Raw genomic sequence first — 25,000 nt, 5'->3', positions numbered from 1 at the left:
TGTGTGTGTGTGAGTGAGTGAGTGTGAGTGTGTGTGTGTGTGTGAGTGTGTGTGTGTGTGTGTTTTAGGCTTCAAAATCTCATCCTCCATTCACTCCAATTATAAAGTTTGGAAGAGCCAGGAAATGTTTTAATATAACTCAGATTGTGTTCGTCTGATATAAGAAAGTCATATACACCTATGATGCCTTCAGGGGGAGTAAATCATGGGGTCATTTTTATTTTTGGGTAAACTCTCTCTTTAAAGGTATAGCGGAGGATTTTCTTCTTCCGGGTGGGTAGTGTATACTATTGGTCCACCTAAGTGTCAATCATTCTGGTGATATGTTTACGTAAGGCCGTTCACACGCTGGCGTGCGCTAAAAGCACAGGTTGGGCTTCCCACTGATGCCGCAGTCGCGAAGATTCTACTAGACAGGTAAAGTTTGTCATGCTATTTGGAGAAATCCATTTAAAATCACTGCTAGTAGGCGTTCCCTCTCGGTCGGGAGCAAATAGAAATTGGAGAGGGCGGGTCTTTTCTAAAAGTAGGAAAGATCCTCCGCAATACCTTTAAATTATATTTGCACAAATCAGTTGTTCCACAAGGTGGCACCATAGTCTCAACATAGTAAACAAAACTAATTCCAGCATTGAGAAGCGCTTGAGTGAGGAGGTTATGATGAGACAACTTTAGTTTTAAAGAATACAAAGACATTTTTATCAGTCATAACTTAATAGCACAGACACTGGACACAGATGAAACTTTTTAGACCTGCACAATCTTATGATCTGTCCTGAAAATTATTATTTTAAAAATAAATAGAATGAGATTTATTACAAACTGTTTTTTTGCATTTATCTTGGATGTATTGTGATCACTGGGCTTGTTAGGCTCGTTATTACATGGTCATATCGCCCAAATCTAACATGTTATTTGTCAATAAGCAATTGTGTTAAGAAATCATGATCTCAACATCTGCTGAATTTAGATATTTTTTTGTGTATGCCACAAAAAAAATACTGTCATTGTGAAGTTTTGATAGTAAGAAATGAAAGTTTAAAAGGGCAGATAAAATACACATAAAACAAAGCTCTTTACACAGCTTCCAATTAAAACAATTATTTAAAAACCATATTAATAAGTAGTCCTATTCTTGTCCACTTAAACTGGGTTTTTACATGTTCTGGTGTGTGCAAAGCTTGCTCACTATGCTAGGGTGTTATTGTGAAGATGTTGTTAAAAACACTGATCTTCTGGTCCGTTAGTGTGCCTCAAGTTCCTCTTTCTGTGTGTGTTTGTGGGGTTTTCAGCTGTTTTCTGGTAAAAATGGGGCATCTGGTGGATGCTGGTGGACAACACACACACACACGCTCAACCTTAAAGTGCACCATAATGCTATTTTAAAGCTTCCTAACTTTGTTTTTGAGTCTCTTACAAAAGGTTTACATGCAAAAAGCACTTTTCTCTCAGAAACGGTTCGATCAAAGGATTCAGTCTCTCTAAGCCCTGCCTCTCTGAGAGCTGCTCTGCTATGATTGGTCGGAAACCAAACGCTCATTATCATATCTGAACCTCAGCTCTTGATCACAGTGATACGAACAGTGACGATGGCGTGGGTTTTACCGTCTCGATCTCAGAAAACAGCGTCTTCTCCACACGAACAACACGAACCGAACTCTTCCAGTCTCAGATACACGACAGTGATTGAGGGCGGGGCTAAGAGACGCTGCTCAGCCAATCAAGACCACAGGCTGGCATTATGCTAATTAGTTACAAACATACGCAGACTGGAATTACTGACGACTCACTTCAGTTCAGAATCACTTCTTTCTTTTAATAACACATTTAGCTCTGCTTTCTTTGAGCTTTAAAACTCTGCAGAGCTTTTACATTCATAAGCAGCTGGATTACACACTGCCTGAAATATAATATCCCAAAAAGCATTAGGCTATAGGGCTCTTTAAATTAATTTGACTTTTCTAACTGTAGTCAGTGTGTAATGTTGTGTTTGATCATAAACAACATCTGCAAAGTTACAACGCTCAAAGTTCAGAGCAAAGTGAGATATTTGCTTTTACAGAAATAGTTTTTTAAGGACTACAACAAACGGCTGATAGGAACTACACGACATTCCTCCCGGGTTAGTGACATCACCAACCATAGAATTTACATAAACCCCGCCCCCTGAACACGATTTATAGATTATCAAGACAGAATATGCTAATCAATGACTAGAAGATAACTACACATAATCTTCATAAATCCATCAACTAAACATTCAGAAATGTCCTGTTCTTCTACATGTAGTCTCTCTATCATTGAAATTTTGAAATGTTCAGTGTGTGTGTGTGTGTGTGTGTGTGTGGCAAAAGGACGAGCTCTTGAAGCTCCGCCCCCTGTGCCGGGAGCAGCAGCTCATTTGCATTTAAAGGGACAGACACAAAACGGCTTGTTTTTGCTCATCCTCAAAAAGTGACTTTAACATGCTATATAAAAATATCTGTGGGGCATTTTGAGCTAAAACTTCACACACACACACACACTCTGGGGACATCAGAGACTTACCTTGTTGTGACTCTCAAAGTAAGACTCCTTCTCCAGCCGGTCCATCAGATACTCGAACACTTCCTGAAGGATGGGCGCCACGCCATCAGTGCGACGCCGGTCGTTCATGATGTCCAGCCAGATGTAGTCCTCCTCGTCTATATCGTACTCCACCTCTTCATCCAGCTCCTCGGCAGACTTATCTATGTACCTGGAGGAGGAGAAGGATGAGGCGTCAGGGTTTTACACGCAAACCTCCCTGCGGTTTACAACAAACTATAAAACACTCTTTAGTCAAATATGCCTTCACTTAAATGTAAATGTGCGAGACTTCCAATTCATTGGACGCTATGAATTGGAATATATGATTGGACGCTATATATAAAACTTTAGCTGGACAATAACTTTATTCTAGAACTGCTGTAAAGCCAAAACAATCTCTGTAATCTCCTACTGTATCTTTATTGTTAAAAGCGCTATATAAATGAAGGTGACTTGACTATAGGTGAATAATTAGAAGAATAACAAAGTGCAGTAAATGATCAAACTATTTACAAACCAGTGTGTTTATAATAACGACAATGCAATAAAGTAATGCAAATATCCAGCAGCATAACTAAAGCTCTGACGTGATTGACAGGCTCTTTGCTCGCTTTGTTTATTACACACATTCACACTTTGAATAAAAGTTTCATTTCTCACGCTACTAGCCACACGCTGCAAAGTTTCTGGATTGACAACCGTAATTAAGTGCGGGATTGGGTCGGAAAATGCGATGATTGACAGTGATGTAACCATAGCAACGGACGGGACAAATAAATCTGATGTCATTAAATCATGCAAACTAATAGCCCTGCCACTCGCTCTATAATGTGTTTGTGTTTTTCTGAGAACTTGCCTTGTTGTTTGACTGTGCTTTATGTATCATTTTCATATTTTTATCATTCATATTTATATATTGGTACTAGGGCTGTAAACGATTAATCACGATTAATCAAATCCAAAATAAAAGTTAGTGTTTACATAATATGTGTGTGTATTGTGTATAATTATTTTGTATATATAAATACACACACATGCATTTATATATTTGAGAAATATTTGCATTTATATACTTTTATATGATTTATATTATATATAAATAGAACTATTTTATATATAAATAACACATTTTTCTTAAATATATACATGCATGTGTGTGTATTTATATACAAAATAATTATACACAATACACACACATATATTATGTAAACACAAACTTTTATTTTGGATTCGATTAATCGCGATTAATCATTTACAGCCCTAATTGGTACCTTCATGTAAATATGATTTTTTTTAAACTGTCGATAAAGTTCAATAGTTTGATTTTTGGAAAACAACATCTCTCCCAAATAATGCTGTAAACTAGGCCTATACAGGGAACACTAATATTTGGTACATTAGAGGTTAAAATTAACACTATTAAACTATTCAGCTGCTATCTATTTTCACTAGGATTGCACGATATATCGGCCACAATATCGGTTTCAACAGATATATGATCATTTTTAATGTTATCATTTGATAATAACATTTGGCTGATATATTAAAGCCAATAAATAATGTATTATTTCCTTCAGCTGAGACGCTTCAGATGTTCATCATTATGGTTTTGAATTTCCACGGCCATTTTTTATGTCGCAGAGAGAGAGAGAGAGAATATCTGGAAAATATTGCGATATATCTACATTTTTAGCTCCCATGATACCATTATATCCAGTGAAGCCGTCAGATCTCTACACTCACAAACCTTATCAATCAAACTGCTGTGTGTGTGTGTGTGTGTGTGTGTGTGTCATGTTGGCTGATCGCAGTGTATACTGGGTGCCGACCGACTACATTACAGAAGAAAGCAATAACCCAAAACACATTTACCAAAACTCAGCTGATCTTTCACTTCATATTGAGACAGTTTTAAATAAAGCTAAAGCTAATAAATTAATCATCAACACAAAAAAAGACCAGAAATAAATGCAATATAATAAAACCGTCTGTGAAGTCAAAATGAACAATTATTGTTCTTTGGGGAAATTAACTGGAATGTTTGTATACAATACGGTAGTTTTCATTAACAGTCTTTAAGACATCATCATCATCAGCAGTAATTACGCTCCTCTCTAGCGCTCCACAGCTAACTAATGAACTGTGGCGTCACGTGACTTTGTTCACAAGCGGTTTTATTGACGTCCTTCTGTGGCGGAAACACTGAGCGATTAAATGATGAGTTTAGATAAAAGATTATAGGAGAAAACTTTTCTTGTAATAAAGAGCAGTGCTGGATGTATTAAAGGAAGTAACTTGGGTTATTTCATGTTGACTTAAACTTACTGCTGAGATCAGCTTCACAACTCCTCACATCTCACAGCTGAAGATATTACCATCACACACACTGCCGCTCAAAGGCTTGGCATCGGTAACATTATTAATGTTTTTTTAAAATAAGTCTCTTCTGCTCACCAAGGCTGCATTTATTTGATTAAAAATACAACAAAAACAGTAATATTGTGAAATATTATTACAGATTAATTCAGCTGTTGTCTGTGTGGATATATAGTAAAGTGTAATTTATTCCTGTGATCAAAGCTGTATTTCCAGCATCATTACTCCAGTCTTCAGTGTCACATGATCCTCCAGAAATCAGTGTAATATGATGATCTGATGATCAAGACACATTTATGATTATTATCAGTGTTGAAAACAGTTGTGTAGAAAAAAAATTCAGGATTCTTTGATGAATAGAAAGTTCAAAAGATCAGCATTTATTTGGAATAGAAGCTTTTGTAACATTAACACTACCGTTCAAAAGTTTGGGGACAGTAATTTTTATTTTATTTTTTTGAAAGAAACAAATTAAATCAATACTTTTATTCATCAAGGATGCCTTAAATTGATCAAACGTGAAAGTAAAGACATTTATAATGTTACAAAATATTATATTTCCAATAAATGCTGTTCTTTTGAACTTTCTGTTCATCAAAGAATCCTGATTTTTTTTTCTACACGACTGTTTTTAACACTGATAATAATCATAAATGTGTCTTGATCATCATATTACACTGATTTCTGGAGGATCATGTGACACAGAAGACTGGAGTAATGATGATAAATTCAGCTTTGATCACAGGAATAAATTACAATTTACTATATAATCTAATTAAAAGCAGTTACTTTAAATTGTAATGATATTTAACAGTATAATTAAATGAACGGGATAATGAACATCTTGGCGTCCGCATCACCCTGCCGGGGTTTATTCTGAGATAACAACCGGCTGGACGTACACGCTCCCTTGCGTACGCAGTGTGTGCGAGGCGTCTGCGCTGTACCTGTAGTAAGACATGGGTCGGGGGGGCGCGTCGGGCCGGTCCTGGTCCAGCTCTCGGAACACCACCTCCGGCAGCTTGACGGGCGGGTTCACGTGGTGATGATGCGACGAGTCCTTCTTCTTCTCTTTGCTCTTGTGCTTCCCTGTTTTCGGAGTGCCTTTCTCCCCGTTGGCCCCGTCTAACCGGTCCTTCCCGATGCCCGGGGCCTCGCCTCCGTTACACGGGCCCGTCCCCGACACCGGAGTCTCCTCGGCACCACTGTCCTCCTCCGAAACCACATCCAGGTTATCGAAGATGCTGATGCGGTGGACCCGGCCGCGGATCTCCAGCTCCACCATGCGCTGGGCCTCGGCGTAGGTCATGGTCTCTCTGACGGGCGAGTCCGAGCGGTCAGTCGGGCTTCCCGGCGTCGCCACCGGCCCGGTGACCCCTGAGCCGGTGCTGGAGTCGGGGCCGTCGGCACAGCCGGGTAAGGCGGAGCGCGGGGGACGGCCCTTGCGCTTCTTCTGAGGGCTGGCCTGCGGCGGAGGCGGGTTCTCGTGGTCATAGTGGTACAGGTGGTACTCGATGCCGCTGTAGCTCTTGTAGACCTTCCGGCAGGTTTCCACCGGACACTCGTACGGGGGTTTGGTCGCTCGCAGGTTGTGGCAGAACGTCTTGACGTCGAAGTCCAGTCCCATGCCGTCGATGCACACCGCGGCGTCACGACTTACATCTGTGAGGACCACAAAACACAAAACTGCAGAAAATTACCTGAGGCTTATTACCCGAAAGCTTATTTTATTTCATTTTGATAATCTTCTTTTTATTTTTTAATGCAATTTTTTGGGAGATTTTACCTTTAAATTACTAGATTTAATAAAATAAATAGTAATTTAAGCACATTCCTCACTTTTTTAACTTAAATTCAAAATAACTCACAACACAAGCAGCGCCACACGACTGGTCCGACTTACATCTGCACTCAAAAAAAGGAATTTTGCCTCTTGTAAATAATTAAAATAAACTAAAGTAACATGATTTTTTTAAACATTTTGTCGCAACATAATTTAATTGTGTTTAATCAACCTAATATATTTCAGACTGGGCCGGCTTACATCTGTGAGGACCACAAACACAGCTCGATTACTTCATTATCTTCATCCTTCACTCACATCTTTCCCTCGCGGGTCAAAATGACCCGAAGCCCTAAAATTATACTTTTTTTTTTTGGTCTAGAAAGCTTATTTTATTTTGATAATATTATTTAGCCTATATTTTTTAATGCAATTGATTTTAGATTTTTTTATTTGATTTACCTTTAAATTACTAGATTTAATAAATAAATAGTAATTAATGCACATTCCTCACATTCTTTTTTAACTTAAATTCAAAATAACTCACAAACTCAAGCAGCGCCATGACTGGTCCGACTTACATCTGCACTCAAAAAAGGAATTTTGCCTCTTGTTCAATTGAAATAATTAAAATAAACTAAAGTAACATTTAACATTTTGTCGCAACCTAATTTAATTGTGTTTAATCAACCTAATATATTTCAGACTGGTCCGGCTTACATCTGTGAGGACCACAAACACAGCTTGATTACTTCATTATCTTCATCCTTCACTCACATCTTCCCCTCGCGGGTCAAAATGACCCGAAGCCCTAAAAAATTATACCTTTTTTTGTCTAAAAAGCTTATTTTATTATGTTTTGATCATATTTTTTAATGGAGATTTTTGGCCCGATTTTCTGTGTTCTGTAGCTTTCAGCGTCTTTAAAAAATGTACCTCAGATTTCTTGTCAAATGTAGTCTAGTTTCTCAAAGCTCTTTCTGCTTTAGATGTGTTTTTACCAGCATTCACACAGAAACCCAGTGTGCAACCACAGTCACTCCGACCGACCCATAACCCTCTACAATGTGAGTAAATCACACGCATATGCGACCAAATTTCACGAGAAGCTACTAAAGAATGGTCAAAACCATCAATGGTGAACAGTGCGCATCTGAAGGAAATATTACATTATTCATCGGCTTTAATATATCGGCAAATTTTCCTATAGGACTGATCACATTAAAAATTAGGGATGTCCAGATCCGATCACAATCAGAAATCGGGCCCGATCACGTGGTTTCAGACTCGATCGGAATCGGACGTTACCTCGCGATCAGGACTCGGATATATGTATATATATTCTCATTATTTTTGACTACATCTATAGTAATGCGGTGGCACAGAGTTAGATCACTTTGTGGACATCACCAAAAGTGAAGAATTTATGTTATTTATTACTTGATCGTTCAAGCTACCTCGCAGAAGTGCTCTGTTTGTTAACAGACTTGTTGAATGTTAAAGGATTAGTTCACTTTTGAAAAAACTTTTGCTGATAATGTACTCACCCCGATGTCATCAAGATGTCCATGTCTTTCTTTCTTCAGTGGAAAAGAAATGAAGGTTTTTGATGAACACATTTCTCCATATAATGGACGTCAATGGGCCCCAAACGGGTCAAGGTCCAGATGACAGTGTCAGCGCCGCTTCAACGGGCTTTAAACGACACCAGACGATGAATACGGGTCTTATCTAGCGAAACCATCGTCATTTCACAAATAAATAAAAAAGTTTGAGTTTTATAAGCACACGCGCTCGCCTTGCTCTGTTCTGTGATGCGCGTTCGTGACGTCACGTAATACGCAGGTACGTTGAAAAGGTCTCGCTTCTGTGAAAAGTCCAAAATTTCAATTTTCTTTTAGGCTTTTTAATATTCCAACACCAGGATACACACGAGATGGGCATTTTAAATGATAAACTGACACAAAGACATTTGAATATGTGTGTATGGTCCTCCTTCCGCACATCTGTGAACACTGACTCGTCAAGCGTGACCTTTACACCGTAACTGCGTATTACGTGACGTCACGAATGCGCATCACAGAACAGAGCAAGGCGAGCGCTTGTGCTTATAAAACTTAAACTTTATTATTTATTTGTGAAATGACGATGGTTTCGCTAGATAAGAGCCGTATTCATCGTCTGGTGTCGTTTAAAGCCCGTTGAAGCGGCGCTGACACTGTCATCTGGACCTTGAACCGTTTGGGGCCCATTGACGTCCATTATATGGAGAAATGTGTTCATCAAAAACCTTCATTTCTTTTCCATTGAAGAAAGAAAGACATGGACATCTTGATGACATCGGGGGGAGTAAATTATCAGCAATTTTTTTTTTTAAAGTGAACTAATCCTTTAAAATAAGGTGAATTAAATCAAAAATAAGGAACATCCTGGATCTTTTTTCGCTTTTCTTTATTATTTTTTGATGTATTATAGAAGTATCGGATCGGGACTCGGTATCGGTAGACACTCAAAATCAAATGACTCTGACTCGAGGGCAAAAAAACCTGATCGGGACATCCCTATTAAAAATTAATATAAATCGGCCGATATATCGTGCATCCCTAAAATAAGTCCTTCTGATCAAAAGTTGGCTATTAAAATGCAATGGAAACATGATGTTTTGAAGTCAAAACTAAGATTATTGGAGTCTCACAAGAACATTAATTCGGTAACACTTTATTTTAAGGTGTCGTTGTTACAGTGTAATTATATATTTAAGTACTGAGTCATATTTATTAACTACATGTACTTACTATAGGGTTAGGGTGGGATTAGGATTTGGTTAAGGGTTAAATGCATGTAATTATGCATAATTTACTGTTATTACTACGTGTTACACATGTAACAGGGACACTTTAAAATAAAGTGTTACCGTACATTATATTAAATCAATGTGTTCCTTGGCAATTATGTGTAATTTCTGAGTTAAAATCGTTTGTACATCAGAAACAACAGGCTTGGACTTTCCCTCCATTATATATCTGTTGATTTCTGCAGTTACACATGAACACAAATGATGGTACAGAGACTCATTTACTCTGTTTACTACACAACATGCACTGAAATTCAAACATTAAGCTTCATGGAAAAACTACTAGCATCATACTGTGATACTAAATGATTAGCATAGTCATATTCAATGTATTTACATGATACTCTAAAGAAAACTTCACAGAATTTACCATGGTACAGGTTCAAACACATGGTATCTCCATGGTAGTTTTTCTTAGTGGCTGACTGTAAGCAAACCCGTATACTTTTCAAATGTGCCAAATATAAAAACATTAGCATGTGAAATATGAGTTAATATGGTAATTTTACTCACAATCAGATCTCTAACAGGTGAAAGTGTTTTGTCGTAAACACTTAACGTTACTACTCCAGAGTCCACGGCGGATTTCACGCTCCCTCCGAGAATGAGGATTGACACTGAGATGAGTTTAATTCACAACAGAAGAGTTTGAGCAGAATTACTAGATCCTTTATGAATTCTGATCATCACACACTGAATAACACCAGGAACTGAAGCTAACGAACAAAGGGGCTAACGCGCGATCTGCATCCGCACATTCACCAATCCTCCACACTGGATCCGGAGTTTTTAAAAGTATTTTGACGACAGTATTTCTAATTCGTAACATACAGTCAGTCAAAACAGATATTTGATAAAATCCAACCAGAAGTCTCCATATGTCCTCGATTATTTTTATGCTTCTCTCTATACTGACGAATCAGCCGTCGGCCGTCACGCGGTTGTCCTGCTGCGTCTGTACATTTAGTATGCGAGTAGAAAAACAAACAATGCTGCAAGTAATGTTGCATTAGTGTTATTTTAGCTGTAATATTTGGATTGTTTATATGGAATTAGGCATATTGGCTCTAATTCATGGGCATTACAGCGGTGTGAATATGAGTGGATTGGGTGTGTGTGAACGCTTTGCATCACACATTTGAATGTGTCGCATGAGCGCAGTGTCCGGTTCAAACCTGCAGAGGGCGCTGCTTTACCTACATCAATCACTTCATATTAACAAATAAACATGTTTACCGCTGTTTACTTAAAGGAATAGTTCCCCCAAAAATTAAAATGCTGCCCATATACTACACAGGTTTGGAATAAACTTGAGGGTCAGGGTAATTTTTGGGTGAACTTTCCTTTTAAAAAGTCGACTCAGGAACAAATAGGCCTATAGGGCGAGGCTTGGGAATTGATTGGATGGTTGTGGTTTGCTATTGGTTGATCTAACGTGAGTGACAGGTGGCCCCGCCCTCGCGCCAGTAAACACATCATCAGAGAAGAGGGAGGGGAAGTTATTTTGATTCAAGATTACATTTAAAGGCTTTCACAATGTACTTTAAATTTAACTTAAGGGCCACTCACACAACACCGTTTTCAACTGAAAACAGAAAACCTTTAATGTGTTCTGGCTGTTCATATACACGACAACTACGTTTTGGTGGCCTCAGAACACAAACTTTGAAGTAGGTTTCAAAGTGCAAGTTTTTGAAAACGAGATTTGAAAGCGATACCGCTATCATCTCTGTGTAAACTTCAAAAACATGAATCTGTGAAAACGGTGACGCCATACACATGCGTAGGCCTATTGTAGAAATTTAGCAGGACTTCTAGGCTGATTTGGCTGTTGCTACTGGAATGGTGGGCAGGGGCGATTCTAGGATTTTTTCAACTGGGGGGCACAATTATTACAGAGGGGCCATTCTTATGTTGTGTATTTATGTAGAACTGTAGATATCCAAATCATTTCAAGTTCAGTAAGCTTTAAAATCAGCAATAAACAGTGATACCCTATTATCTTTTAATAGCAGTTTTCACTGCTCTAACAATAAAATACAATTTATAACTTTTCACTTTACAAAAGTGAAAGAAAAACTGTAATAAATAAAATAATCCAATGTATTAGTGTACAACTCACAAATAATAGAACAGCCTTATTTATATAAATGCATAATTATATTAATCATTCATTTAATGAATTCATATAACTGTAATAAAAATTGTATATAATAAATATTTTTTTCCCACATCCTATTCAATTTGCATATCAGCAGTTGCAGTAAATTTGCATTGATGAATAGACCAAATCTACTTATGTCGAGGAAGGCTAATTAGTCTTGAGCATATTGATTGTAAAATATCATATATCAATACTTTGTTAGATAGTACTTTTTCAAAAAGGTAGCTTTAGTTTAACGTAAAATATGTGGATCATAGAAACAGTTTAGAATGGCTTAATTAATCCAGTGTTATTTTAGTATTAATTATTTATTTTGCTATTTAATCATGCATTTTTATTTATTTATGATATATATTTTTTTTAATGTTTCTGGATGTCATCAAAGGACGTTTTGTCACTTCTGTGAAAACACAGTACACACTACACACCAAATTTGAGACTGATTTTATTCACTTTGCTTGACACACGATTCGCCTGATTGTGCCACACAGCATTGCAAAACAAAACTACAATATCTTGTTGTACAACAAGAAAAGTAAACATCAAGATATAGAAATTACATACAACTCTATTTTAGCCTCACAACTGTAAATACTGACCAAACAAATAAACAAAAACAACAACAACAAAACCACTAAATACAGTGGATGTAGTTCATTTTCTAAGTATAATGTGGCTTATAATAGGTTTATGTTTCTGGTTCATTTAAAAAAAGTACAATCCTGCGATTTTTATGGTTGCTGCTAAAACGGTTTAAAAACTCATCCATATTTAGGCCTAATGATTTTGCTCGTCTTGATTCAATGCTCAAAACCCCTAGATGGCTCAGTCTCTCATCCCCCATTGTTGTTCTGAGATGGTTTTTGATCAACTTAAGTGCTGAAAAGCTACGTTCACATGCAGCATTACTTACAGGTGTGACCATCTTGGCATCTTGCACAGCCTGAAAAGCTCATGAAACACATCCTTAAAGGGTTCCAGAAATACCACAAATTCAATGAGAAAAGTCATTTTTTTTTTTTCTTTCCTTTCCAAAACCCTTTTGGTCTGATACAGCTCACGCTACAAATCTTCAATATTTGACTCAAAAATTTCAGCAAATGAAAGAAGTGGTTCTCTTACGTAGAGTTCTCTCGTACTGCATCGAAAGACGCTACGGGAAAGATATTTCTTTTTCAAGATTGAAGCCTAAAAATTAATCCTTAATTTTGTAAATATTGTAAAACGCTTTTCTGTAGCATACAATCTTAGGCGGAGCAAATCGCGCGCCCATTGGCTGCTCCGCCAGAAAAGCACAGCCTATGCGAGGCCAGTGACGCTGACCAATGAGGACGCTTCGCGCCCTTCTGCGTCATCTCCCGCCGAAACGGGCGTGGTCCAGGCCTATAAATACAAGCATAGCTGTCTCCCACTCCGATTTTCTAAAATTCACGAAGCTACACGCATCGTTGGATTGGATTCGAGCCGCCACAGCCGTTTGGAACAAGCACCTCAGCAGGACGCGCCTCTTACCTGAAGCCGCCGTCTTCGCCGCCTTCAGCCGCCGTTCCCTGCTGCGCTTCTCCGGCGTGGAATATCCTTTACATTATGTGTGTGTGTTTTGTGTGTGTGTTCGCCGTCGCGTCACACAGTTTTTCCACCACTAAAAGAGCCGAGCGTTTTTTTCAAGATGTCTCGCACCTCCTGTGGCTCGTGTAGAGCCCCGCTCAGCGACGGGGACCACGTGCTTGTGTTTCCTGCCTGTGAGTATCACGCAGCTTCAGCTCTCGTCGATGGCGGCTGCCATCACTGTGATTTGATGCCTACGGTGACTCTGCGGACTCGCCTGGGGTTCATTTACTGAAGCTGCATCTTTCCGCCCGCTGTAGTGCCGCGCCGTGAAAAGCGCCGTGCTTAGCGGCCGGATTTCACTAAAATGTCTCGCTCGCACAGTCCCAACATTCGCGACCGTGCCAGTGTATTTTGCAGTCACCAAATTGGCATCAATGCCCGTTTGCCTGCACACAAACGCCGTTTTCACGACGCCCCAGGTAAATCTGAAAATTTATTTTCTGGTGTCCCGGCCACGGCCGATGGTGTGATGTGTGTATCCGTAATGCCCACGACCCAGTGCCCATTCGTACACGCAAGCACAGCCCTACACAATACAGGGCTTGCACACATAAAATCGATTTATGTCGGTTGTGCATCACATGTAAGTTAGTGAACGTGCCCGCTTTTCAGTGCCCACAATCACTACACACTGCATGTCCCGTGGTTTCTGTAAAAACGAAACGAATGCACGGTCAGTCGGTTCTGATAGACAGTACTCTCTGTGCTACACGGTGTCCCGGCCACGGCCGATGATGTAATGTGTGTAACTGTATGCCTACGACCCAGTGCCCATTCGTACACACAAGCACAGCCCTACACAATACAGGGCTTGCACACATAAAATCGACTCATGTCGATTGTGCATTATATGTAGTGAGCGTGCCCGCTTTCAAGTGCCCACAATCACTACAAGCTACATGTCACACGGTTTCTATGAAACGAAACCGATGCACGGTCAGTCAGTTCTAATAGACAGTACTCCCCAGTGCTATAAATGTACCCGCGTTCACGCACCCACATTTATTCTCAAACATGCCGAGCCGTACGGGGCTCGCACCGCGCGCTCTCTCCCTCTCAGCTCAGAGAGTCGAGCGCGCGCGGGATGCACACTGTGTTAAGCATGCCCCCCGCCTCAGACGCCACGGCGTCCATGTTACAGCACACGGTTGCTCTCGTGTCGCCGCCATTTCGCGACCAGGGCCCAGATTACATTCAACCCCTAGTCACGCGTGCAGATGCATGGGAAAGACTTCCTGGGGTCTCAGAATGGGTGCTAGAGACTATAAAAAGAGGCTATTCGCTACAGTTTTATCGACGCCCTCCCCGTCACACGGAGAGAGTCGAAACCACGGTAAGAGCAGAAGTAGCACATCTACTTCGAGCCGAAATAGCGAAGCTATTGAGCAAAGGGGCCATAGAGCCTTTATCTCAAGCTCAAAGCGAAGGGGGTTGGTACAGCAGATATTTCCTGGTACCCAAGAAAGACGGGGGTCTCAGACCCATTTTAGATCTAAGGCGTCTGAACAAAGCGCTAACAAAGCGAAAGTTCAGAATGCTCACGACCAGAAAAATCCTCGCGCAGATTCGCCGAGGAGACTGGTTTATGGCAATAGATCTGAAAGACGCGTATTTTCACACACAAATTGCGTCACGTCACAGGCGATTTTTGAGATTCGCCTTCGAGGGCCGGGCATATCAGTACACAGTCCTGCCATTCGGCCTATCCCTAGCACCTCGTACATTTACAGTGTGCATGGACGCGGCGCTGGCACCCCTGAGACTCCGAGGCGTTCGAATTCTGAATTATTTGGACGATTGGCTGATTCTGGCTCAATCGCCTTCAGAACTCATTCGCCACAAGACCCTAATACTCGATCACCTCGAGCACTTAGGTCTGAGAGTCAATTGGGAGAAAAGTTCACTGTTTCCCAGTCAAAGGATCTCCTTTTGGGACTGGATCTGAACTCACTGTCTATGTCATCACAGCGCAGGCAGGACACCCTGCAGATGGCGAAATCCTTCCGCAGCGGTCATATAGTGCCGCTCAGGAGATTTAAAAAAAATGCTAGGCCTCATGGCCTCAGCCTCGGCAGCTCTACAGTTGGGCCTGCTGCGCATGCGCCCACTGCAGTTCTGGTTGAAAGCGCGCGTACCGCGCCGAGCATGGGTTCACGGTCGTTATCGCCTCAAGGTCACTCAGGAATGCATTTCAGCCCTGACACCATGGAGAGCGTCAGACTGGTACCGGTCAGGTGTAAGCCTGGGGACTTCCTCGAGCCTGAAGGTGGTGTCCACGGACGCGTCCACCTCAGGCTGGGGAGCACTGCTCGACGGCAGACCGCTCTTTGGCCAGTGGGCGGAACGAGTCGAACTACCGCACATAAACTGCCTAGAAATGATGGCAGTGGACTTAGCGCTGAGGCGTTTTCGTCCTCGGATAAAGGGACACCACGTCCTGGTCCGTTCGGACAACACGTCGGTAGTAGCCTATATAAACCGCCAGGGTGGCGTGAGATCCCGGAACCTCTTCAGGTTGACGGAACGCATACTGGTATGGGCCCAGCACAACCTGCGCTCGTTGAGAGCAATGCATGTGCCTGGTCATCTGAACGTAGGACCAGACAGACTCTCACGGAACAATGTTCCGACGGGAGAGTGGTCTCTACACACACAGACAGTGCGTCTGCTGTGGAAAACGTTTGGCAGAGCGGAAATAGACCTGTTTGCAAACCAGGAAAACGCTCACTGCCCGGAATTCTTTTCAAAGAGCACGAACGCGCTGGCCAGTGTCTGGCCCCGCCGTCCGCTCTATGCTTTTCCACCTGTCTCACTCCTGCCTCAAGTGCTGGAGCGAATCAGGGAAAGCGGATGCTCAGTGCTTCTTGTCGCACCATACTGGACGAATCAACCTTGGTTCCCAGTTTTGATGCGACTGAAGAGTACTGCCCCGTGGCCGATCCCAGTCAGGAGGGAACTCCTCTCGTAGGCCATGGGCTCGATTTTGCATCCTCACCCGGATCTATGGTCCCTACATGTGTGGGCCATAAACGGGTACCCACTAACCTCCCTAGAGGAGTGTTAGACACGATCGAGCAGGCTAGGGCCCCGTCTACTAGACGGCTCTACGCTTCCAAATGGTCGGTGTTCTCTGGATGGTGTTCAGACCAAGGTCTGTCACCACTTCAGTGCGGGGAAACGGAGATTCTCTCCTTCCTGCAAGAACTGTTGGATAAGGGAAGAACCCCATCCTCGCTCAAAGTCTATGTGGCTGCCATATCAGCGTTCGTTAATCCAACGCTTGGCCATTCACTGGGCAGAAACGACCTGGTGGTCCGTTTACTTAGAGGAGCCAGGAGGTTAAATCCTCCGAGGCCTCCTTCAGTCCCCGTTTGGGACCTTTCTACGGTGTTGAACGCTATGAAAGGGGCCCCTTTCGAGCCTATTCACTCAGTAGACATGAAACACCTGTCTTTCAAGACCGTGTTTCTTTTGGCTCTCGCTTCAGTGAAGCGTGTGGGGGATTTGCAAGCGCTCTCAGTTAGAGCCTCTTGTATGGAGTTCGGGCCCAACGAATCTGTAGTCGTGTTGAAACCGAAGCATGGGTACGTACCTAAGTCCCTCAACACACCGTTCAGGGCTCAGGTCATCTCCCTGTCGGCTCTGCCGGCCTCTGAGGACGGAAATAGCTCCCTTTGCCCGGTCAGGACATTAAGAGCTTATGTGTCCCGCTCCGCTGCTTTTCGACAGTCGGAGCAGCTCTTTGTTTGGTTCAGTGGGCGCTCTAAAGGGCGAGCCGCGACGAAACAGAGTCTATCTCGATGGGTAGTGGACGCCATTGCGCTAGCCTACGCATCTAGAGGTTTGGAATGCCCCCTGGGCATCAGAGCACATTCTACGAGAGGCATGGCCTCTTCGTGGGCTTGGTATAGCGGAATCTCGTTACAAGATATCTGTATGGCGGCAGGCTGGGCCTCCCCGTCTACATTTATACGGTTCTATAACCTAGAGGTTCCTGCGTTGCAGGCTAAACTGCTCTCGGTCTAGAAGACTATGTATAGTGTTCCTGCCCCGCGCTGCGGCCCAGGTCACTCCTATGTTTTAAGCATCACTCACTGACAATGTATCCCATGAGCATGCTATTACCCCTCATATATATCTATTATTACATATATATGTTATTATGCCCAGTGCCGTCGCAGGTGGGATGCGAGGCCCTGTGCGAACTTGAAATGCGAGGCCCTGCTCTTTGATGTGGAACAGTCACGCATAACTGTTCTAGTTCTATTGCACGCATAATCTCGCTCGACTCGCTGCAATACGTTTTTATCAAGTAGAATAATACAACATAATCATGAACATAGTCTGAGGCGCCGCAATAGGGCAGGCAAGACGGACTATTGCCTGGGGCCCCGCATTTTAAGGGGGCTACCGAGGGCTGATAATTTAAACAATCAGAAATGTTAATATAAAGACGCAGCAACATCTCTGCATCCCCCTCAGTTGGGCCCCTCTCTCGCTACGCTCGTTATGCTTTTACCTTTTTCAAACTGGTGCAGCGCTTACTCGCTGTAGGTAGAAAATGCATGATTTTATTTGTTAAACATGAAAAGGAATTATCCGTCTGGCATGGCAGCTCGCTCTAACTTTAACCTAGATAGGCCTTAATGTTCGCTAGTATAGGTGCATATCCAAGTGATTGTGCGGAGACGTGGAGCGCGCACTGCGGCAGGCGTCGGCGCGAACACTTTAATTTTCCTATCAACAGTGGAAACAACTTTAAATAGGCTACTCAATCTTTTCTGGTCATACAGAAAAGAATAATGCATCAGTCGCAAGTACTTTTATTTGTGTAAACTCTCAACAACAAGAAAACGTTGTGCTTTTGTAAAATAAAATAAAACAAACAGGGCCGAGCGCATCTCAAAAATGCGCAAACTGGAGCGCGTCTCAAAAATGAACTGAAACACAGTGTATAGCCTCAAAAACATGATGAATATTTCTATATAAAGCTTGAAATGTCCGCTTTTAAACGAAAAAATTCGAATCGAAAGCAAATACCGGTTGATTAGGCTGTAATCCATAAGGTGCATTTCTCTCTAAAGGCATATCCACTTTACAGCGGAGATGTATATAGATATGTTTGCAGCCGACACTGATTTAAAAATATATATTTTTTATTAATAAACAATAAAAATGCCTCGTTATTTTTTTCAGACATATTATCATTAGCCTGCTTTGGGGCAAGATTTATGCATGCGCTTGAGCGCGGAATAGGCTATTCCTCCATGCACTCAGTAGCCTATTAAGCAGAAATTAATATAAACGTGAGATTAGTTGACTAATTGCTTAAATGAATGACTACTAGTCGACTATAAAAATCTTTATTCTATGGAAATTCTAATCAATGCATTTAGGCTAGTTGACATTTATTTAATTAGTATCCAGCTCTTTACGTTAAATTAGTTGAGTTAACAATTAGTTAATGAACTAATAAAATAATAAAACAAAGATAAAACAAAGATTAAATTAAGATGCAAACTATATATTTCTATATAGCATTACATTGCGTGTTCCACCACAAAAGACAAAATTAAAAATAATAATAGTAATAATAAAAAACGCAAGATTGCGAGGCCCCCTAGTGGCGCGAGGCCCTGTGCGATTGCACAGTTCGCACAGCCTATGCGACGGCTCTGATTATGCCCTTAGGGGCACTACTATAAAGGGATGATGCTAATTTTTAGCCGCTCTCCCTATACATTCTTGGTGTAGGCGCTTGTATACCAGGGCGTGCGCGCCCTCGGGTGTCTGTGTCGGTCCAAGAGCACGCACGGCGTGTTACAGGGGTTCCCGTAGCGTCTTTCGACGCAGTACGAGAGAACTCTACGTAAGAGAACGTACTCGGTTACTAACGTAACCTCGGTTCTCTCTAGGAGAGGGAACGAGTACTGCATCTCAGGCCGTGCGTGCCCACGCTGCGTCGCTTCTGTGACGAAAATCAGAGTGGGAGACAGCTATGCTTGTATTTATAGGCCTGGACCACGCCCGTTTCGGCGGGAGATGACGCAGAAGGGCGCGAAGCGTCCTCATTGGTCAGCGTCACTGGCCTCGCATAGGCTGTGCTTTTCTGGCGGAGCAGCCAATGGGCGCGCTATTTGCTCCGCCTAAGGTTGTATGCTACAGAAAAGCGTTTTACAATATTTACAAAATTAAGGATTAATTTTTAGGCTTCAATCTCGAAAAAGAAATATCTTTCCCGTAGCGTCTTTCGACGCAGTACTCGTTCCCTCTCCTAGAGAGAACCGAGGTTACGTTAGTAACCGAGTACGTTCTTCATGCAAGAAAGTGCTGCTTTTAGGGTGGAGTGCTTGGATTCCGTGCATAATTTCACACGAAAAAAATGCGTAAGTTACACCAATTTTCTTTTTATGAATATGGTCCGTTTCTGGTGTTTATCCAAACAATATTCGTAGATTCTCCTCTAACGTTACCCATGTTGTTCCGCGTCATGACTCATGCATCCGCGTACACGTAGACTCTGATCAGAGGCGCCGGCGCAGCTGGTTTTTAAAGTGTTGAGCGTTAGATAAACGTCATACGATTTGTTTCGCCACCTCGCTTGCAATATCACTTGCGTATCGGCTGGGGAAAAAAAATCATAACGCAGGAAAACCCTGTTACATTCAGCCTCAGGAGCATAGTAAATGTAATGATTAGCATTATCTTGGTCTGCTCTAAGAGAATACATCGAGCCTCGTCTGTCCTAACACTGAAAGACGGTACCAAACTCTAGCACTGCAACTCGCTAATCGAAAAAATAAGCCGTATAAAATAGATCAACTTACATTTTTTAAGATTTTTCTTTGAATTTTTGAGTGACAGACAAGTAGAAGGGTGGGGGCACACTGGGGGGCCAATCAGTTTTCAGGAGGGGCCAGTGCCCCCATGGCCCCTCCCCTGTCTACGCCACTGATGGTGGGTCCATTAAAACTCATTCAGTCATCAGTTACTTTTCCCAGTTTATTTGACTTGACATGTAGGAGTAGACATTTCTCAGATGGCAGTGATGGTAATTGTTGGTTTCTAAAACCCATAAACAAAACCATTAATAAAATACAAACACAATTGCAAATCTTAAATTATACATCTGAAATCAGCTTTAGCAAACAAATGAATATAATGTCAAAGAGAAACTAAACATAACTAGAATTCAACATATCATATCAAACATATAATGCTTTAAACTAAACAAACAATCAAAAGGGAACTTACATGGTCAACAACACAACAATTCCACACCGACCATGTCTGAACGACAGCTTCTTGGTTCAAACAAGTGGAGACTGAAGCATAATTAGTAAGGGACCACATGTGATCTTATTAAGACTCAATCAGCCAATCAGATCACAGCAGGATTTTCTACAGCCGCCCCCCAAATATGTTAACATATTTGCTATTGCAGAAAGTTCATGCGGTTGAATTACCAGCATCAGTCAATTCAGGAAGAACAATTAGACGGCTGACTGGACGAATTAAATATTTCCCTTTGCTGAAAATCTCAGCAACTCTCACTCTTCCATCAGGACTTGGCAAAATCTTACTGACAGTCCCTATAGGCCAGTGTCCCCGAGGAAGCTGAGGATCCACAATCATGACGATGGCAGAAGGAGCAATAGGATTACCATCAAGTTCCCACTTTTGACGAGTCTGAAGACTTGTAAGATAATCTCTTACAAAACTGACCCAGAATCGATCCACAAGAACTTGGCTGTGTCTCCACTTTCTTCGGGTAAGTAGTTCTGAATCTGCATACATCACTTGTGGAAGAGATGCATCTCGCCGCCCCATCAGTAGAATGTTCGGGGTGATTGGATCAGGGTCTGAAGGATTTGAAGACACATAGCCGAGAGGTTTTGAGTTTTACAACTCCTCAATTTCAACGAGCACTGTATACGAAACTTCCTCTGAGACTACTTGTATTCCCAAAACTACTCGTAATGCCGTCTTAACAGACCGTATCTCTCTCTCCCAAGTACCTCCATTGAATGATAATTTAATTTGCTGTTGGGCAAGTATCTCTTGAAAAGAGGGACTAAGCTGCGAAAAGGCCTCCCGGAGTTCTCTTTCTCCTCCCTTGAAATTAGTTCCTTGATCAGATAATATTTCACGGGGCCTACCTCTACGGGCTACAAATCTTCGAAGGGCCAAGAGGAAACTGTCAGTATCCATACTAGAGAGTAGTTCTAAATGAAGACATCGTGTCGTCTGGCATTTGAATACAATGCCCCACCTCTTCTCATGTCGGCGACCTATTTTGATGGTTAAAGGCCCAAAACAATCCATACCCGTCGCCAAACCAACTAAACGGCTGTGTGAAGGAGCTCCATGACCATCTTTAAGCAGTTTATATTCCTCAGGGAAATCGTCCATCTGGGCTTGACGCAGAAGAAATAATTCTGCTTGTGTTTGAGAAGGTTTAGTCTCAGCTCCTAAGTCCAAAGAGAGGTTTTCAACAGTTGCTGCAATCAACTCTGACCAGGTATTGAATTGAGATGCATCATACTGTCACGGTTACAACGGAAGCAGACAGGTGGTGAGTTTGAAATGTAGTTTATTGAACAAGGTGCAAACAGATCCGGGATGCAATGGTGAGTAGCTCAATCGTAGATAGAGTACTTAGACTTAACTGAAAGGTAATCAATGTATCTTGGTTGTAGATGCTGGCGAACGGGTCCGTGAAGGTACTCAATGGAAGGAAGACGGATGGCTGAAGACAGAAGATCGGGTTCTCCGGACACGGAAGGTAAGTAGAGTATTCTCTGAGGTGAGTCTGTATGTCAGTGGTTTTTGACGAGACCAGACAATGACTGGTGAGTGAGAGTGGTTTATAAAGGGTGTGACTTGATGAAGTGGCCAGGTGAAGGTGATTAGAATTCAGGGGAGAGTGAACGAGCGGGTGGAGCGAGTGATGATGAGGATGGAGTGAGTGATGATGAGGGCGTGGCTGTGACACATACTTTAGAGAGTTTACCGATGCTTGATTAAGCCCACAAAACAAAGGTTTTCTCAGCTCTGTCCCAACCTCCTCGGTCCTCAAGGCTGGAGATTTTGGCCATTGCTGATGGGGCAAATATAGAAAGGTAGGTCCTTGAAACCAAGAACTAGTTGCAGACAATTGAGCAAGTCTATTGCCTCGAGTGATGTCATCTGCTGGATTACTTACAGTGTCAACATATCTCCACTGATCCGGTCTAGTATACTCAAGAATCTCCAAGACTAAAGACTAAAGTGTCACTTTTTCAACAGCCAAGGTGAGTTCCCTTTGCAACAGATTCGCCAGCTGAGCCCCGGTCAGAGCAGCACACAGTCTTCGGTGCTACCCTTGAACGAGCCATGACCAGAGATATAGAAATCTCACCATTTCCGTTCATCAGACGCAAATAGGCAACTGAACCATAGGCCTTTTCGGATGCGTCGCAGAATATGTGAAGCTCTCTGCTGACTGGATCTTCTCAGTTCTTTCTTGGACCATACCATCGAGGTACTTGGAGCTTGACCAAATCTGGCAACTCTCCTTCCCATGCCATCCAAGCTGCCTTGATCCCCTCTGGGATATCTGGATTATCCCATCCTCTGGTAGGTTTCATCCATAACTGTTGCAGAAGAACTTTAGCACGTGTCGTGAATGGAATAATAAAACCCAGAGGGTCATACTGACGAGCAAGTACCCGATATACAACCCGCAAAGTTAGGACAGTATACTCCACTGGACGGTGCTTATAGCTCAAAGTATCCTGCAAGCAATGCCAACTAAGTCCAAGAGTTCCCTCGCATGGATCTGTGCAGTCATGACTTAACCACAGGTCAGTGTCTACTGAACGAGCTTCTGCTGGTAAGTGGTCAGTCACAGAGACATGGTTACTGGCCCACTGTCGAATCTCAAAACCTCAATCTTCAGCCAAGGAAGAACGTAATTTCATAAGCATCTCTTTGGCCTCTTTAGTAGTTGGAAAACTTTGTAGGCAATTATCCACATAAAATGAATGCAAGACAGAAGATTGCACATCTTGAAATTCAACAGGAAGGCTCTGAACACACTTCTGGAGAGCATATATGGCACAACAAGGGCTACATGTAGCACCAAAAGGCAAAACCTGCCATTCGTAGACATCGACTGAATCATTTCTTCTCATATTTCGCCACAAGAAGCGTAGTAAAGGAGAATCAGAAGACAAGAGACGAACTTGATGGAACATTGATCTAATGTCTCCACTTATTGCAACTTGATGTTCTCTAAACCGAAGTAAAACTCCAATCAAGGAAGGGCCTAGGACCGGTCCAGGTAACAAATAGGCATTCAAACTCTCACCTTGATACTGATAGGAACAATTAAATACCACACGATGCTTGCCATTATGTTCCACAAGATGGTGGGGAATATACCAAGATTCATCACTGAGATCAATCTCATTTAACTTCAGTTTCTTAACACATCCAGCTTCAATGAGTTTCTGAATCTCTTGCTTATAAATAGCTGCTTGATCTGGATCCTTAGCTAGCTGTCTCTCCATTCGAAGTAAAGCCGGCATTACTGCCTCTGGAGATACTTTAAGGACTGGTGCATTCTTGACTCGAAGTAAAGGAGTCCCATATCTTTTGACTCCATTAATTTCTTCAAGCTTTGTTTTCTGGTCTAGACACTCGAGAGCATCCCTATCTTGTTTAGAACGCAGCGCATGCTTTGGAGTCTGAGAGAAAGGAATTACGTCAACTTGCCATAACTTCTCCACATCTTTATGCAAGTGATCAATGGAGAGGGAGGCCTGGAAGAAACACTGAGCCGTGGAACTAGTCTTCTCACCCAAAGAGGTAGGTCCCTGTCATGCCCATCCCAGTCGAGTATGCAAAGCAGCTGGACTTCCAGGAGGACCAAAACGTACTCGCTCTTTGGAGCTAAGAAGGTGAGGATGATCAGCTCCCACTAGTAACAAAGGTTTAACTTTCTGGAACTCCTCCAGAGGTTAAAGAGGTCCTCACGTGTGTGTGTGTGTGTGTGTGTGTGTGTGTGTGTGTGTGTGTGTGTGTGTGTGTGTGTGTGTTTGTGTGCAAAACAACTTTATCAACATTATAAGAGAACCTCAAGGAACATATTCAAATACTTTACAAAAATAAATTTCATGACCCCTTTAAGTTAAACAACTATTTCCAAAAACAGGCACTGCTTAAAGATAGCTTCAGATTTGATCTTCTCAGGGAAGAGATTGAGAATAAAGTAGGGACCATGACCGACAGCTGTACATATTAGGGAGACCATTTTTATCATGTCATTTCTATTCAGTATGGACTACAATTTGTAAGTAGCCTAATCTCGTCATAACAATTACTTTTATGTCAGAATTAAGATTTACAAGTGTTATGTGGCAAAAATGGGCTTCCATAGAGAAGAGAAGAAACACAAAGACTCTTTTTCCATCCAGTTTGTCATATGATGCTGGTACATGAGGCTCTTGTCCTGAGGGAGAATATATGAACAGTCACACACAAACAAACAAACTCATGATGACTCGGTCATTGTTTAGACTTCACTACTTCTGGTCGTCTCGATAATGGTTATTTTAAAGTATCGATATATATTTTTGAATATATTAATATCAGTTATTCC

The 25,000-nt window shown here is 41.9% G+C and overlaps 1 protein-coding gene across 2 annotated transcripts in view; it reads right to left on the bottom strand.

The window, feature by feature from the left end:
* Window positions 1-10,747, bottom strand: part of brpf1 (bromodomain and PHD finger containing, 1) — a 72,760-nt gene extending 62,013 nt beyond the window's left edge. Inside the window, exons 1-3 of one of the 2 annotated variants that reach the window (XM_079637715.1) lie at window positions 10,095-10,747; window positions 5,892-6,606; window positions 2,548-2,737 (exon numbers count right to left, since the gene is read on the bottom strand). In XM_079637715.1, the coding sequence (XP_079493841.1) occupies window positions 2,548-2,737; window positions 5,892-6,571 (870 nt within the window). In that variant the 5' untranslated portion in view covers window positions 6,572-6,606; window positions 10,095-10,747. The remainder of the gene's footprint in view (window positions 1-2,547; window positions 2,738-5,891; window positions 6,607-10,094) is intronic. The other variant, XM_079637716.1, reaches the window with a different exon arrangement.
* Window positions 10,748-25,000: the final 14,253 nt, after the last annotated feature.

The sequence above is a fragment of the Phoxinus phoxinus genome (genome assembly GCF_949152265.1).
Source record: "Phoxinus phoxinus genome assembly, chromosome: 15".
In the NCBI taxonomy this organism is placed as follows: Eukaryota; Metazoa; Chordata; class Actinopteri; order Cypriniformes; family Leuciscidae; genus Phoxinus; species Phoxinus phoxinus.
The sequence above is the reverse complement of the archived record's forward strand: the minus strand, read 5'-3'. Positions and strand labels throughout refer to the sequence as shown.